This window comes from Lagenorhynchus albirostris, chromosome 2 (genome assembly GCF_949774975.1).
Source record: "Lagenorhynchus albirostris chromosome 2, mLagAlb1.1, whole genome shotgun sequence".
Classification (NCBI taxonomy): Eukaryota; Metazoa; Chordata; class Mammalia; order Artiodactyla; family Delphinidae; genus Lagenorhynchus; species Lagenorhynchus albirostris.
Genome location: NC_083096.1, coordinates 85515093 through 85532268, shown reverse-complemented (window position 1 = coordinate 85532268; position 17176 = coordinate 85515093). Strand labels below are relative to the sequence as shown.

Sequence of the window (17176 nt, the reverse complement as noted above, 5' to 3'; positions counted from 1 at the left end):
AGTCGGCGCCCCAGGCGCCGGAGTCCCCGCCCCGGCCACGTGGGCCTCCGACCCAGGAGTCACGCGGCAGGCCGCACCCAGACCCGCCCCTCCCATACAGGACGTTTTAATAATGAAAGCGCTAGGTGCTAGTGTCTCAAAAATCAGTAAAACTTTATTCGCTTCCATTCTTTCGCCATTAACAGAAAACTGGAGAAAGCAAAAGTGTTAACGTGTTTACAAAGATAAATGGCCTCTTTACCCAGAGAAGATCAAAACCTCAAACGACAACGGGGAAGATAAAACACCCTCCCCCACATCCCCTGAGCTGACCCTTGTCATCTTAGACAAAGCCTTCAGTCCACTGGCCAGGGACCCTGTACGTGTCCAATTCAAGTTGAGGGCCAAGAAATCAGACCAATCCTTTCCCATGATATAAAGCCGAACAGAAGCTACATCAAGGGTCAAGTGCCTGTACTTTTTACAGGACACAGGAACCAGGCGGCTACTTATAAAAAAAACAAGATTCATTTCAGGCACAACTTTTTTATTATTTTTTGTTTGTTTTTGTTTTGTTTTGAAATCAGTAAAAGAAACTGGGTCCTAGAAGCTGCAGTGATCTAAGCAGCAGCAAGTTTGTGCATTCATCCTTTTGTTTTTCTTTAAATACGTTTAAATTATCACACTGCTGGCACACCTCATTTGCATGAAATTCTGCACCATATATACTAATTGTGGTAAAGTTACAACCCCCATCCGGGGCGGGGGGGGGGGGGAACTACCCTGGAAGATAATTTTCACTGAAATCTAACCAAACTTCATTAAGTGGACTGTGATAAGATTATAAATGGTATGAAAAATAACATTTTAACATTTGGCCATCAACTTAAAGAACTGGTTTGCCTATACAAATTTTTGTAATTTTTAATATATTCTACCATCATATGGTCCTCAGAATTAAAGCATAATGAACAGAAAAGAAAAGGAAAAAGAATGCAACTGAGTGCTAAGGCAGAACATCTTGCCAAAAGTAATGAAGGTAGAGTATATATACTAAGTATCAAGTGCAGAATTTCATAGGGCCAACAAGGTAACAGTCTATATTTTTCACTTACACAGGCAGAAGTGGATTTTGCAATTACCAGTTGCGTTAAATGCACCAAATAAAGCTCCTAAAATTGATTCTATAAGGCGCCACCTTAAGTTTTCCAGGCTGCAACTGTGCATAATTTTAAAATGGTTTTCTTAAATTTATTTATTTTTTTAAACATAACACGAGGAAGGTGTTAAAACTGGTGTAACAGCTCAATAGAATAAGTATTCCAGATTTTGGGAGGGATGAAGAGGGAGATATTCAGAACCCTTCACCAGAATCCCCCCAACTTGATCGTAGTGGATTAATGATGTGCTTTGTGGATGTGGTTAGTCAATGACACCAGCTTGACGGATCTTTCTTTCGGCACCAAATCCCTGTGAGGAAATAAAATTGCAGTTAATGACCTGGGTGTATGACAATCATTGTACATTCACAATTCCAAAAGGGACTACCAAAGCATTACTCTCAATCACCACCAATTCTTTTGCAGAGGAGGAAATCTATAGTAAGCCTTCCTAAACTATGTTCAAAGTATCAGGAACACCAAGAAATGTTCCTCTTACTGTAAGCAACCATTACGTTAGGGGCTGAACCAATGTGCAGGGATGCTAACTAGTTATGACAGCAATACTGAAGCACCTTGGTAAAAAGCAAGCTCTTTGAGTTCTGCTAAAATAGGTCCTCAAGTAGTATGCTGGTCTATCAGTTGCCCCCATCCGCCCAAAACCTTGTATGCCCTCATACCATTGAGTTATCTGGTCCCCTTGGCTGACGAAGAACCATTAGGCGAGGAGCACTGGCATCATCCAGGGTGATGTTCTTCAAGCGATTGACCAACCTATCAGGTCGTGGAGCTGCAACAGCCTTGGGGCCCTCGCTGTAACAAAGTCAATAGGTGAGAAGCAGCAACACTTGATGGGAAGAAAAGTACATGCAGAGTAGTGTGTCTTCTACCTAACTACCCAAATGACTCAGTTTTAATGAGGGGAGACTCTTGCCTCACCTAGCCAACTAACTAACTAGCAAGACAGGGCAGACAAGTTTATGTTTTTATTCTGAACTCAATGTTTATTACTGCTTAGGAGCTGGAAGAATCATTTGGGTGAGGGTCATCCCGAGACCGGTCTGCAACCAGAAAACCAGTTCCACAGACACATAAAACAATGTAGCAGGTATGGAAAAACATTAGAAAAGGAAAATATGAAGAAATATTTCCAGAGACTTCCAGCTCCTCTCATGCTATTTTGTTATTAAAACAAAACAAAAACATAGTGCCAGAAATGCTAAACTACAAAATTTAGACAATGAAGAAATAACCAGAAAGTGGCAGAAGAGGATTAAAAAAAAAGCAGTGATGGAAAAGTGAAAAAATATGATAAAGCAGAGATTACGAAAGAGACAGTCCAGGGAGGTTACTAATCAACAACAACAAACAACTCACCAGACTCGCCAAACATTACAAGCACTGCACTTGCCAGTGCGCTGATTAAAAATCACTGAGAATTCCACCTCATCTCCTGCCTGTAGCTCAATGCCATCCTGAACTTCTTTCACATGGAAAAAGAGCTTCTTGCTATCTCCTACTTCATAGTTAATGAAGCCAAACTGAAATTTTAAAAAGACAGCATAAAAAAGACATACCACACAGCAGGGAAAAGAAACTCACTTTGAATGAAGCACAATTTGCCCCTAGCTAGTGGGGTTTATAAAATGTGGTGTCAGTGCTGATGCTCGCTGCCTGGGCTATAACAACAGCATATGGGTCTGCAAAACTTGTCAGGGAAGAAATGTATCTTTGAAACCACTGCCATCCACTCTATCATAGCCTGAGAAACAAAGAAAGGTTACCTTGTGCCTACATATATTGTATGAACTACGCTTTTGAATTAAGCAAAATCATTAGGAAGCTGTTACTTGAACATATGCATTGTTTTGATACCTTCCAAAATTATTAAGCTGGGTTATGGTATTATTAGAAACAGCCATACAAAATGTTAGTCACTGTACTGATACCAAAAAATGTCCTCTCTGAGGACTCAGAGAGATTTCCTTGAGATTTAAGTACCAGGAATAGTTTTGTTTGCCCGAAGCTTATTTTATGAACACTTCTACACATGGTTTCTTTCTTTGTGTGGTCTGTAAAAGAAGCTCTAAGCTCAAGTATGAAAAACATTATAGTCTTTCTATCCTGGAAATCTCACTCCAAACTTATTTTCCCCATTGTGTTAGCTATTAATACTATTCTTACTTTCCTTTTGCTACTATTGCCGTTTTTTCTTTCCATGTGGTTTTCTCTGTGTTTTTAATAAGCTACTTCAAATCACTGAAAAGGGGGGTAAAGTGGAAATAAAAACCAAATGAATGTTGATGGTTCCCCCGGGCTGAAAAAGTTTCAAGGTTTTGGTTACTATTTGGTTACCAACTCATAAAAGGATCAAATTCAGATCAAGAGATATAACCACTTACCTGATCTTTCACACACTCCACTGTGGCCCTACGCAGGGGTGTGATGTTGTAGGCCATAGTCTGTGCATTTTGGCCCAAGACACACAACTGGAACTTGACGCTCTCCCCTTTCTGTAGGCAATCCCCTTTGTTGGCCATCCCAACTATGCCAAATGGATAGACCTCACCTTTCATATCCCCTGTAAGGAGAAACAGGTACAAAGTCTAAAAGCTAATATTTCACGACAGCCCTCTGCTGATGGTCCTAATGAATTTTTAATTTGCTAAAAATATATTCACTAGGAAGATTTTTTTTATACCTAAGAAATTCTACTTTAAAGCTCCAATAAAATCCTGAAAGCTAAATACTACCACAAAAACAAATGAGAACTTGTAACTCATTATCACCTTACTAGCTAATGAACAGTTTTAAACCACATTTATGGGGGAAAAAAAAAAAAACACTAGCACTCACAATCTCATTACCTTTCAGCTTTTAAAGCTCTATGGGTTGCTAACATGATCCACTGGATTATCTTCTTCCCAAGTTCACAATATGAGCCAGTCAAAAACATTTCTGATCCATACCCGACTGGGCATTAAACAAGCCAGGCATAGGCAAAAACGCAAAATAGATAAATCATTTCTTGGCATTCCACTTCCTTTCTTTGTTCTGATTGTGGCTCCCTCAAACCTACAGTTACCTTTCTTCTAGATCAGGGCCCATCACACTTTTTCTTAAAGGGCTAGATAGTAAATATTTTAGTCTTGTAGGATCCTGTCTCTGTCATGATGACTCAACTTTGCTGTTGCAGTGAGAAAGCAATCAAAGACAGTATGTAAACCGTCTTGGTTGTGTTTCAACAAAACTTTATTTATAAAAACAAGCTATCTTATTTGCTGAGCTCTGCCCCAGAGTAAAAAGTTGGCTGGAGGTCAGTGCAGGCTATGGATAAAAACCAGGCCAAAGAGTCCATCCAGATGCCTATCAGTTCCCCTGGATGGTGAATTCACTGAATCAACGAAGGTGGAAAAGAGGGGAAAAACGTTAGATGGAAGACGAAGCTTCAAAACTGGGAATGCTTTTAACCGTTCTCTTGATGATTATAGGGGGTAAGTGAAGATTTTCTTCTCAAAGTTACGGGAACTAAAAACTTTGAGATTTCCAATAGATCAAGTCATGCAGAAATACTAAAGACAGCTAGTCTGACTTAGTGGTACTAGCAGTAACCACTATTAAACACTTATACTGATGCATATTTAATCTTTATAGAATATTCTGAGGGTGAAGATATTATCCTCATTTTAAAAATGAAGAAACTGGGGCTTCCCTGGTGGCACAGTGGTTAAGAATCCACCTGCCAATGTAGGGGACACGAGTTCAAGCCCTGGTCCGGGAAGATTCCACATGCCATGGAACAACTAAGCCCATGTGCCACAACTACTGAGCCTGCGCTCTAGAGCCCGTGAGCCGCAACTACTGAAGCCCACGTGCCTAGAGCCCATGCTCCTCAAAGAGAAGCCACCACTATGAGAAGCTCGTGCACCGAATGAAGAGTAGCCCCCGCTTGCCTCCTCTAGAGAAAGCCCGCGTGCAACAATGAAGACCCAAAGCAGCCAAAAATAAGATAAATTAAAAAAAAAAAAAAAAAAAACCAAAAAAAAAAAAAACCCCGAAGAAACTAAGCTAGTAAAGACTTAATTAATTTGACTTAGGTTGTATAGCTAGAAGTGGAAGAGCTGGTATTCAGATCTAGGTCTGTCCGGCTCTAAAACCCATGGTCTTATATTGGGTTAGCTGTATTCCTAAATAAAAGAGCTGTTCTCACCACCAAGTGGGGAAAAGTGACCTTTCTAGTCGCAGAAAACTCTAGGCTTAGAGATTTCAGGGAAGTTTCCTTTTCCACAAAACCTTGCTTTTAGACTATCAAATAGCCAGTGTTGAAGAATTAAGTGGATTGGGGGGTGGGAATGCAAAAGTAAATAAAAGGGTGCATGATACAGAGGAGGAAATGGGGCACTTTGATATTTCCTCACGAGTTTAAGTTAGTTGCCCATACCCTCGTGGCCCTTTTAAGGATATGGTGTCACCATGGCATTAGTTTAAGACTGACTTGCTACAAAGTCAATTCATATTTGGAGATGTGTGTATTAGGGTACTGATTCTATTAAAAACAGGAATTTCTAAGAACCTCATGTAGTAAAGGAACATGTTCATCAAGGCTCACTTCCTTCTCTCAAATGACCTTCTCTTCCCCACTTTATGTTCTCCTATGACTCCTAGATGACACAAGATTTATTCCCTTTGTGAGCCAAGCTATCGTCTTTGGTTAGAATTTCAAATCCTCTCATCAACCCCATCATTATGGTAATTCTGCTGTATTAATCATCCAGTGTTCCCTACTAACACTTCTACTGCAAACTTATTTTATGCACAAAGTTGGTCTTTCTGGCGTTAATTGTTTGGGGTAAGGGATGACACCAGGACTCAGGGAGTTGTCAAAGATGGGGAGAAAAAGGCAGGAAATGAAAATGTAGGGGGCCTTGACCTAGAGAAAAGTAGTAGGATCCCCATGGAACCCTGGCTATTAAGTAACAGATACAGTAAACTTTTACAGGAGGCAAAAATGTTTATAGAATTGAACAGTTACTAGGAAATTTTGTTAATACTGATGTAAATAACCAGTGAATAACAGAGGAAAACTGCAAAGTTGTACTAAACCCAGCCAACTTGAATGTCTGATTATCAAACATTAAATGCATATTTTTAGTGTGAGATTTTGTTCTCAGTCTATTTCAGTATAACTCACCGTTAGTAGCTCACATATCAGCCATATGCTCCACAGCAGTCATTTGTTCACAACATAAACCCAGGCTGATCTCATTTCCAAGGGATATAAAAAAATAAAAACCAAGTATTGTGGGAATAAAATCACTTTTCCTTGATTCAGTTTTTAAGGAATTTGAAAATAACTGCCACCCTACCATATTTTAAAATCTTCGACGCACTCATCTGAAGGTAAGGCAAATTTCAAAACAATCTGATAGCGATGTTCTTACCTTCGTCCATGATCTCAATCATTCCTTGGTACTCAGTCTGTGTTGGATCGACACTCCTCAAGGGGCGAATGACTTTACCAGAGTAGATGGTGGGATCAGCTTCCTCAGTAATGCCATTCACTACAAAACAAAAGCATGTATACCTCTCCCTCAACAATTTTATTTAAACTCTATTGCATAGGACCAAAAAAAAAAGCGAACATTAACAGAACAAACGTTAACAGAGGGTTGGCTGGTTGCCTGCCAGTCCTGAAATGCAATACTTCTAAACTACTATTAAAATAAAGATGTTTAAAGACTTAATAAGTATACATATTTAAACATGTCTTGCTCTCTCACCTTTTCCACATGACCAAATATCACCTTTTTAGTGAGGCCTTCCTTGGTCTCTACAAGTATTGCTAACCCCAATACTTATATACTTCCCCAATTTATTTTATCTTAGTATCTTTCTGAACGTACTATATCCGATATTTCACTCATCTTTTTTGCCAATCTGTCTTATTTCTTCACTGCTGTACCCCCAGTTTCTAAAACATTTATTAAACTGAATGAATGTTCTTAGCTCCCATTTCTCTAGAATAACACCAAGAAAAAGTATTATTTGGTGAGTTTACACGAAAGCCAAAAAAGTAAGTTGTAGGCCTTTTAAAAGTCAAAGATCCTAAATAGCAACGATTTCCTTAAGTTGCCATTATTCTTCACATTTAAACTCATTCTTCTCCAAAATCGTCTTCTAGAGGAATGCCTCCTCCCCCAATCCCATGGAGATTTATTATCTTGGGGTTATTGTTAAAAAGAGATATTGAACTGATAATAAACTCAAAGCAAATGACCTAGAAAATCTAGAACAATGGTTCTCAAACTTCAGTGTTCATCAGAACCACCTGAAGGATTTGTTAAAACAGACTGCCCATCTCCAAAGTTTTGGTAGGTCTAGGGTGGGGTCAGACAACTTGTATTTCTAACAAGTAGCCAGGTGATGCTGCTGGATCTGGGGATCATACCTGGAGAAACACTGATCTAGAACAGTAGGCTTTTCTCTCCCTCTCCTACCCTACCCCTCACCCTCCCTACCCAAAACATAGGCCTAATAATCAGAAGTCACAATTCATTACCTGAGTGTGTTTTGTTCACTTTTTCTGCACTGACTTTGTTGCCTTTTCCTTTGGACAAGCTGTACTCGACCATGTCCCCCAGTTCCAGGCTATCAACATCACCAGAGAACTCACTGCAGGGGAGGGAAAGGAAATGTCATTTGCAAAAGTATTTACCACAAACATCAACAGTAGCAAGTACCCTTTATTTCTTCTATTGTAATATTCATGGTGTGCTTACTTAAGCTGGATACTGTTTTAAGCACTGACTCATGTAATCTTCAGAAACATCCTATGAAGAGGTACCATTATCCTCAGCTTCAAGATAATGAAACTAAGATGACAGGAGGTTATTTTCATTTGATAAAACTTACACAGGTACTAAGTAGCAGAGCCTGGATTCAAACTGGAACTGTACGGTTCTAAGAGCCCATGCTCTTAACCACTATACTATAACACCAAATGAAATATACAACTCTCTGGTAGCAACACATAAAATTATATCTTTTAAAGCATTTTTTCTTTTTTTTTTTTTGCGGTACACGGGCCTCTCACTGTTGTGGCCTCTTGCGTTGCAGAGCACAGGCTCCGGACGCGCAGGCTCAGCGGCCATGGCTCACAGGCCCAGCCGCTCTGCGGCATGTGGGATCTTCCCAGACCGGGGCACGAACCCGTGTCCCCTGCATCGTCAGGTGGACTCTCAACCACTGCGCCACCAGCGAAGCCCAAAACCGTATTCTTTTACTGAAGCAGAAAGGCTCCTATCCAATGTTCAAAGCAGGCACAGGTCTTTCTCTATCTTTTGACCACATGTTTTCTATACAGAGGTAGACGGTTAACTTTATATATTGCCAAAATTTCACCAATATGAAATTTGAGATTAAAAAATACATAACTACCCAATACTAATGTTTTGACTCCAAAACCAAAGAATGGATTATGGAATTTAAGCTCTAAGTTCCTAAAAGGCATTCCTCACCTGTAATGGAAAAAGATTTCCTTATCATGATTGGCTGTTTCAATAAATCCAAAATTATCCTTCAAAGTTGCCACATAACCCAAGAGCCTCTTGGAGTTGGAATTACGACCTAGGAGTCGCACACAAGTTGCAATCTGCTGTCCAGGCCTCTGTTTGTCACTAATACTAAATTCAACCTGTGAAAAATAACGATGCTCATTAATATCATGTCATTTCACGCCAAGTGGAAATGACAACTCCCCCAGACCTTGCTTTCCACTCTAAATATCCTTTTTATAAATACTCTGATGGAACAGATATTCACCAGAACTATCACTTCTACTTCTCATTCCACTTTTCACAAGGATCAAGTTTTGCTCTCCAGTGTGTGTTCCTTATAGATTCTTAATTTCTCTAAAGGACATCAACTAGAAAACCAGACATATTAAGTATGACAAAAATGAACAGCAATATAAAAACCTTTGGCGTGGTTTTATTTTGATAATGCTTCAGTGACTGTTTTAACTTTCTTACCAATTTTATTAATTTTATATAAGGTAATTGCTTTTGACATATCTAATGCTTAAATACTAACTCCTCAAAAAGCTTTAACAAAAAGCTTGCTAGACCCTGTTCTTATTGAATAAGCTGCTTTTAAATAGGAAGATGTTCATATATTAAGCTTGTAAGCACAAAAGAATGTTAGCAAAACTTGATAAAACTTAAAGAAACCATTTTTCAGGATTTATGATGAAGATGATAACCTTTAACCCTCCCCCCTCTCTCAAATAAACAGAATTATCTTGCCTTGTCTCCTATCTGAGGAGAATTAGATCCTTCCACATCCTTGGCTTGAAAAGCAATAGTCAATTTCACCCCACAGTCATCATAAGCAATAATACCATCCTCAGCCTCCTAAAGAAATAGTCAGAAAACAATGAAAAGAATCAAGAACCACCACCAAAAAAACAATATAAGCACAACTGCAATTATTAGACTCCTGAGCCAAAGCACTGGTACAGCTGTAGAAATTTCCTACCTAGGGTTCTCTAAAATATGTATTTTTCGTATGAATAATAGATGGTCTTGCCTTTTAACCCAGGGCTGACTCAGTCTGCCTAATTTGGTCTTAAAGTCTTAACCTAATTTTAATGTTGAGGAGGGAACGCTTACTGACAATATGCCTATTCTATAGTGTTCACGGCCAATCAACAATCACCCCCACCCCAAAAAGAAGCCCTATCTTCCTGTCAAACTAATTAGTGTTTTATAAAGAAACCCTGAATTTTTCTCATCTGTACCTCTATTCAGTGAGGAATATCCTTTCCTCATTTATCTCCACCTATTAAATGTCAATGACTTAGTGAAACCATCCCAGATCCTGCCAGTTTAGAATTTTTGCCAAAACTTTCTCATTGACCTTTTATAGCAATATTTAATATTGTTTGAATCACCTGTTTCTATACAATTCTTGTTATTTACTTAAGAGCAGAGGTCATCTTAGGGATAGCTTCATATTTACGGATTTAGTGGATTTTTCAATAAATGGAGTTCAAATGTGTGAACTGAGTCTACCAAAATTTCGAAGTTTTAAATTGCTTGGATGACAAGTACTATCATTTTAGATGAGTGATGCTAAACTGGGGGTGATCAGGGGACATTTGGCAGATTCTGGAGACATGTCTGGCTGTTGTACATGGGAAGAAGGAGAGATACTGACCTCTAGTGGGCCAGGGATGCTGCTAAACATCCCCAAATGCAAAGAACAGCTCCCCACCCCCTCCCACTCAAAGAATTATCCAGCTCAAAATGTTAATTTTTTTTTTTTTTTTTTTGCGGTACGCGGGCCTCCCACTGCTGTGGCCTCTCCCGTTGCAGAGCACAGGCTCTGGACGCGCAGGCTTAGCGGCCATGGCTCACGGGCCCAGCCGCTCCGTGGCATGTGGGATCCTCCCGGACCAGGGCACGAACTTGTGTCCCCTGCATCCGCAGGCAGACTCTCAACCACTGTGCCACCAGGGAAGCCCCCTAAAATGTTAATATTGATGAGATTAAAAACCCTGCTTTAGGTTAGTTCACTGTTAATATTACAGGGAATTCTGAAAGAGACAATACTCCATTATTGTGTGGACAGTGGTTGCCTTTAAGCAGATGAGGAATAAAGAACTGCAAAAATCATTTTGATTAAAACTTACCTTTTCTTTGCCTTTATTTGGGCTAGTGGTTTTAGGATTGGAAAAAGTGGCTTCTTTTTCTACGGTGCCCAGAAAACGATGATCTGAATGGGAGTGGAACGAAACCGTGCCCTTGGGAAGTTTTTTAATCCTAATAGCATGATTTCTTTGGGCAGAGAGCATATCCTACAAATGATAAACAAAAGTAACTTTAAAACCAAAAAAGGAAGGATCAAGAAAACCTCCCATACTTTTCTCAAAAACTACTCACAGGAACCACAGTAAACTCTACTTCATCTGCAATATGGAGCTGGTTCCCATCCAGAATTTCACTGAAGTGGAAGAACATACGAGCATCACGATCCACACATTTGATGAAACCAAAACCATCTCTCATGGCAGCAATTACACCCTGAAACCAAAACAATACTTTTACTGGCTGTGCAGATTGTCAAGACAACAACATTCAAGATTGGAAGTATCATCAAGTTAAATTCATTAGGAATTCTCTGTATTAAACAGCCAAATTTTGTACCCACATTTTAATTTTTCCACTTAAATACAAACTCATTGATTTCAATAAAGTAAATTAATCTCTAAGCAATTGCCTGAGACTCCCCAGATGCTACTTCTTGGCCAACACGCACTAGGAAAAATTATCATTTTTAAAGTAAATGCATACAACATATTCCATTTAATTTTCAATTCTGTGAAAAATATTGTTTTACAAGAAGAGGAAACTGAGGTTGAAAGAGGTTAAGCAATTTTCCCAAAGCACACAGCTAGTAAGTGGCAAAAACCAGGATTCCAAATAATGCCCAAGCTTTATGACACTGTAACTTCCAGAAATTAAAAATCTACAGAACAATACTCCAAATACCCCAGAAGTCAACTAAAGGCAACTCTCTAATCTCTACTGCAAAAATTTCTGAGTTTAGGCACAGGAGGACTTAAGATTTAGGTTTGAAAAATAAAATAAATGAAGTTCTATCCTCATGTTTTTTTCCTTCATACTAAATTATCAGCTCTGTAAGGGCATTATATCCAGAGTAACTGGCACATGGCAAGTACTCAAATACTTACTAAAATACAATTATCAACCCACCAATGACTTACATATTTACATATTACAGAGATGATTATTATTTTTTTTGCGGTACGCGGGCCTCTCACTGTTGTAGCCTCTCCCGTTGCGGAGCACAGGCTCTGGACGTGCAGGCTCAGCGGCCATGGCTCACGGGCCCAGCCGCTCCGCGGCATGTGGGATCTTCCCGGACTGGGGCACGAACCCGTGTCCCCTGCATCGGCAGGCAAACTCTCAACCATTGCGCCACCAGGGAAGCCCGAAATGATTATTCTATAATCAGTTTTGAATATAGCCTAAACAATACTCTGACATTTAATCCTTGCTATAGCTATATCCTGATGGTAAGCAAGCTATTCAACAATGTACTCCATAGTGTAAAGCAAAATAGATCTAAGAAACTAAACATGCATTAAAGTTTAAAGCACATTGCAAGTGTCAAACAAGATCAGTTCTCCTAACAGTTAAAAAGTTTCAAGAAACTTAAATTTTCATTGAATGTATCCAGTTCTACTGACAACACTGAGATATATTGTAGATGTTATGACTCCAAACAGAAGCAAATGTAAATTACATCTGATAAAATTAATTCACGAAAACAGAACTTGTAAAATATGTTTCAGCAACAATTCTGGCGTATATCATTTCCAGACATATATTCACTAAGAAGAATTTGCAAAGTCCTGCTGTAAAAACGAAAGAAACAAAACCTACTTTGTTTAACCTACTGTTTACTAAACATTTTATGAACAGTCTGGAAAGATCTACTTTCTACAACGATGAACTTAAATCTTCTCAGTCTTCATATTTAAGGGCCAGAGAATCACTGACTCTCAAAAGACCTTAGAAATCATCCTCTCCAGATTTTTTTTTTTTTTTTTTTTGCGGTACGCGGGCCTCTCACTGTTGTGGCCTCTCCCATTGCGGAGCACAGGCTCCGGACGTGCAGGCTCAGCGGCCATGGCTCACAGGCCTAGCTGCTCTGCGGCATGTGGGATTCTCCCAGACCGGGGCACGAACCCCTGTCCGCTGCATCGGCAGGCGGACTCTCAACCACCGCACCACCAGGGAAGCCCATCCTCTCCAGATTTTAATTCTACAATTTTCTCTCATCTATTTCAAGGTAACTGGCAGAGCTAAGTGTCAAACCCAGATTGACTCAAGTGTCTGTGTTCTCAATCACCTTAATAAGGTAATTGCCCAATATTGTCAAAACTCAAAGAATTTTCAATACCATATTACAAACTTGACTGTAACATTGCCCTGCCGCCTCCAAGACTGGGTAAGTATCTAATAATACCCAACACTTACCATTTCTCTAGCTTCATTAGTGAACTGAAATGTATTTGACAGAACTTCTATGTTGGTTGCTCGTTCTAATTTGTCACGACGGTCTGTTGAAATATTAAACCTAACATGGTCGCCTTCCAGCAGGGTCACCTTGGATTTCGTATCTTTGTCTCCAAAGGGAAGTTCTTTAGGAATCACAAAATCAACTTTGATGCGTCCTGGCAACGGGTCGTTCTGATGAAAAGGAAAAACTATTTTAGCTGGAGATTTCTCACCCTTCCTAGTTCTAAGTCAAACAAGAAGAACACACAGCAAACCCATTTTATAACAGATAGCTCCCTAAAGAAAAAAAGGTGTTGATAACATAAGTCCAATTTGAAAGGTTTGTGTTCTATGGTCACATGACACAACCATAAAATCATGATACTGCAGTTAAGATCCTGCACTCTGATACTGAGAGATTTTATTTAAGGAAAAGAATTTCAGTCTTTTATGTTCTACATTTCCTCAGCAATGACACCACTGGTCTCATCTCTTCACCCCACCCCACCCCCACCCACCAACAACAGGAAAAAAAACCAAACTGGGATGCACGCATGCACACATGAATTTTTTCCCCAATCTAACCAGTATTTTTTTTGCCCCCTTCTCCATATCACCCAGTTTAAAAAAAAAGAAAGAAAAACATATTCATGGATGTACCAACGGTTTCTCATATAATTACACACATAAAATACTTAACTGCTCCACTGTCACAAAATTACATTAATTGAAAGTAATAAAACTTCTGTATACCATACCGTATTATTCTATTACTGATGAGGTGTAAGATGACTCTTCTGAAAAAATACTATTTACCTGGGTTTTACTGGGTACTTTTGGGATAACTTTGGTTACAGTTCCTTCAAAATGTTCAATGCTGATATCTTCAAAAATGACTGTTCCTTGAGGCAATAGTCTGACATCTGTTGCAACTTCTTTACCCTAAATCAGAAGGGAGTGGAGAGGGCGAGGGGAACCATGTCACTTTAAGTGTTTCCTAAAATTTTAACTCACTACTTATCTTAAAAGAAGGCCAAAGATCAAGTTATTCAACTATCTTATCTTACATTTCTGTCCTTGATTGTGAATTCCACGTCATCTCCAGGCTGCAAGGTTTCTAAGTCACCCTTAAATTCACTATAGTGAAAGAATATCTCCTTTACAATATCACCTCTTTCAATAAAACCAAACGCATCCTAAAGCCAAACAAATATGAAGAAACAGCAGGAATATTATGTACTATTCAGTGCACATATTTATGATTACAATTTACAATCAATAAGCCTTTTCACAAAATTATACTCCAGTGGAAACAATATTACTTGATAAAGTCTAATATTAATTAAATGGCCCATTTTAAAGAACATAATTAGTAACCAAGGAATTTTAAGAGATTACTTCTGACATTAACAATTAAATATTTTTAAAGGAAATATAAAGAGGAAAAACAAAAGGCTTGGGTTTGAAAGACTTAAAGCGGTCAAAGAAAAAACTAAAGTTTCTCAAATCTGATCGACACTTACCTTCATGGCACAAACTACTCCCTGACAGCGAGCTTGTTTCTTTTTCAACAGCATAATATTACGAGCACTTACAGCACCAGTACTAGAACAAAAGAATCGGGTGGGGACGGTGGGGACCAAAGAGGGGTGAAAAATGCATTGGCTTGGTTAGACATGATGAGTTTAGAGAAACAAACTAGTTTTCTGAGGCCTCAGGAATTCTGTATCATCATTAATATAAGGTTTTATAATACATAATCCTTTTCATATGGCTTCACGTGCAAAGGACTTCTGCGCAAACTCCCTAGCCTTTCAAATTGGGCACACATATATGGCATTGTTTCTCTCAGACTGCTGAAATAAGGCCACAAATTGGTTGCAACCAGATGGGGAATGCTAAAGTTTTAGAAAGGCCATTACGTGAACAAACACTAAGTAGGTATTACGTACTGCAAACAAAGGTACAGGGGATAAAGAGATAAATGAGAGATAGTCCTGTTTGCAATGAATACTGAATTTACTAGCTATCCCATCAATTATTTCTGATTAAACAGTCATAAAAGAAACATGAGTAAATGCAGTGATTACAGGAGATATCTGCTATGCTTTAGAAAAGTTCAGGACTTCCCTGGTGGCCCAGTGGTTAAGAATCCGCCTGCCAATGCAGGGGACAGGGGTTCGAGCCCTGGTCCGGGAAGATCCCACATGCCATGGAGCAACTAAGCCATGTGCTGCAACTACTGAAGCCCACGAGCCTAGAGCCTGTGCTCTGCAGCGAGAAGCCACCACAATGAGAAGCCCGCCACTGCAACGAAGACCCAACACAGCCATAAATAAATAAATAAATTTAATTTTTAAAAAAAGAGTGATGTTCACCTCCATTGAAAACAGACATCACATGTTGCTGCAGCAACAATGTAAATCAGATTTCGTTTTAAAGATGGCACACACAGTGTAAGATGCAACAGTATTTGTTGGTGTTGTTTATAAGATCTGCAGACCAACTAATTACTTCCCTTAATTCTTCATGGACAAATTGTCACCCAATTGTGCTTTTTTTATTTCAAAAATTTAACAGACTAACAAACACACTGGAAAAATCCTATTTGCTCTTGCAACTTACTACAATGAAAAGGCTTTATTTAGAGCCAGATTGGGATTCAAACGTCAATTTAAAAGCTGTATGACTTTAGGCAAGTTACTTTATGAGAACATACCTCATTTTACAGATGAAGAAACTTACCAGATGAGGCTGTTCTGAGGATTAACAACTGTACATAAAATATTTAGTACAAGTTCTTAGCACATTCAAGAACTTATTAAGATTAAATAAAGCCCTTTCACTGGTTCCCCATCTACCTCTAACTCAAGCCCTATTCCCAAGTTTCCTAACTTGACATTAAATTGAGGCCTCAGACTAGCACTACTAATATCAATCTACAACTCAATCCAATTCCTTCTAGTCTTACAAGAGGTAAGGTTCAAGGCTAATAATTCACACTCTTGGGACTTTTCTTTCTGTACTGCCATTCAAAGTCCATTCCCAGCACTTTCTCCTGTTTTTAACTTCCTTCTGTACCTGTATCTGTTTCTCCCACTCCAAAATAAAAATAATCATCCCTGGGCTTTCTTAACTACACTTTCCTTAACTGCTTATGCCAATGAATTCAACAGCTCTATCTCCTGTCCATAACTAGCTTGTTCAGATCTATATACGCAACTACATATTTAATATCTTCCCCCAAAGACACCTCAAATTCAAAATGCCAAAATAAGCACAATTCTTCTCCCATCCTTAATACTTTCTGCTGTACCTCCTTAGTCCAGTTAATGATCATCATCTGCCCAGTAGCCCAAGCCAAAAAAAAATGGCATTTGGGACTCCCTTTCCCTTAGTTCTAATACACATCCCTATCTAAAAAGTTATAAAATTTGGTGATTTTATCTTCTCAATGTGACTTGACTTTTATACCCAAACACCCCTGGCCTGTCTATACTACACCCTCATCTTTCATATTAATTTTCATAACTCTGCCTCTAGTCTATAGCATCCCTACTCTCCAAAAGCCTACCGTTTCCACCACTTCCAACAATAGAAACCAATCACACTTCCCCATTTAAAATCCTTCAAAGACACCTGTGACGAATGAATAAAGTTCAAACTTCATCTTTCCATGATCCAGTCAATTAAATCAACTCCAACTTTTGGCCTCTTCCCCCATGGTACTTCCTCTATCCAGAATGTTTTTCTCATCTCCCTAGTGACTTCCTCGTCTTAAAGCGCACCTCAAGCACTGCTGCTATAGCAAAACCTTCACTGATCTCTAGAATAGTTCCTTGAAAGTTCTGACCATGTTTTAATTATCCTCCTATCTCTGACACCCTGCATAGTGCCTGTCATAGAATTGACGCTCAAATGCTTAGCTGATGAATAAAAATTTAAAAGATC

The 17176-nt window shown here is 39.0% G+C and overlaps 1 protein-coding gene across 3 annotated transcripts in view; it reads right to left on the bottom strand.

Annotated features, from left to right (window-relative positions):
* Positions 1-129: 129 nt before the first annotated feature.
* Positions 130-17176, bottom strand: part of CSDE1 (cold shock domain containing E1) — a 36791-nt gene continuing 19744 nt past the window's right edge. For all 3 annotated transcript variants that reach the window (XM_060139261.1, XM_060139262.1, XM_060139263.1), the window contains 14 exons: positions 14749-14830; positions 14293-14421; positions 14042-14167; positions 13205-13417; positions 11081-11221; positions 10831-10995; positions 9443-9550; positions 8657-8832; positions 7699-7811; positions 6581-6700; positions 3542-3720; positions 2517-2680; positions 1820-1952; positions 130-1449 (listed from right to left, as the gene is read on the bottom strand). In XM_060139261.1, the coding sequence (XP_059995244.1) occupies positions 1402-1449; positions 1820-1952; positions 2517-2680; positions 3542-3720; positions 6581-6700; positions 7699-7811; positions 8657-8832; positions 9443-9550; positions 10831-10995; positions 11081-11221; positions 13205-13417; positions 14042-14167; positions 14293-14421; positions 14749-14830 (1897 nt within the window). In that variant the 3' untranslated portion in view covers positions 130-1401. The remainder of the gene's footprint in view (positions 1450-1819; positions 1953-2516; positions 2681-3541; positions 3721-6580; positions 6701-7698; positions 7812-8656; positions 8833-9442; positions 9551-10830; positions 10996-11080; positions 11222-13204; positions 13418-14041; positions 14168-14292; positions 14422-14748; positions 14831-17176) is intronic.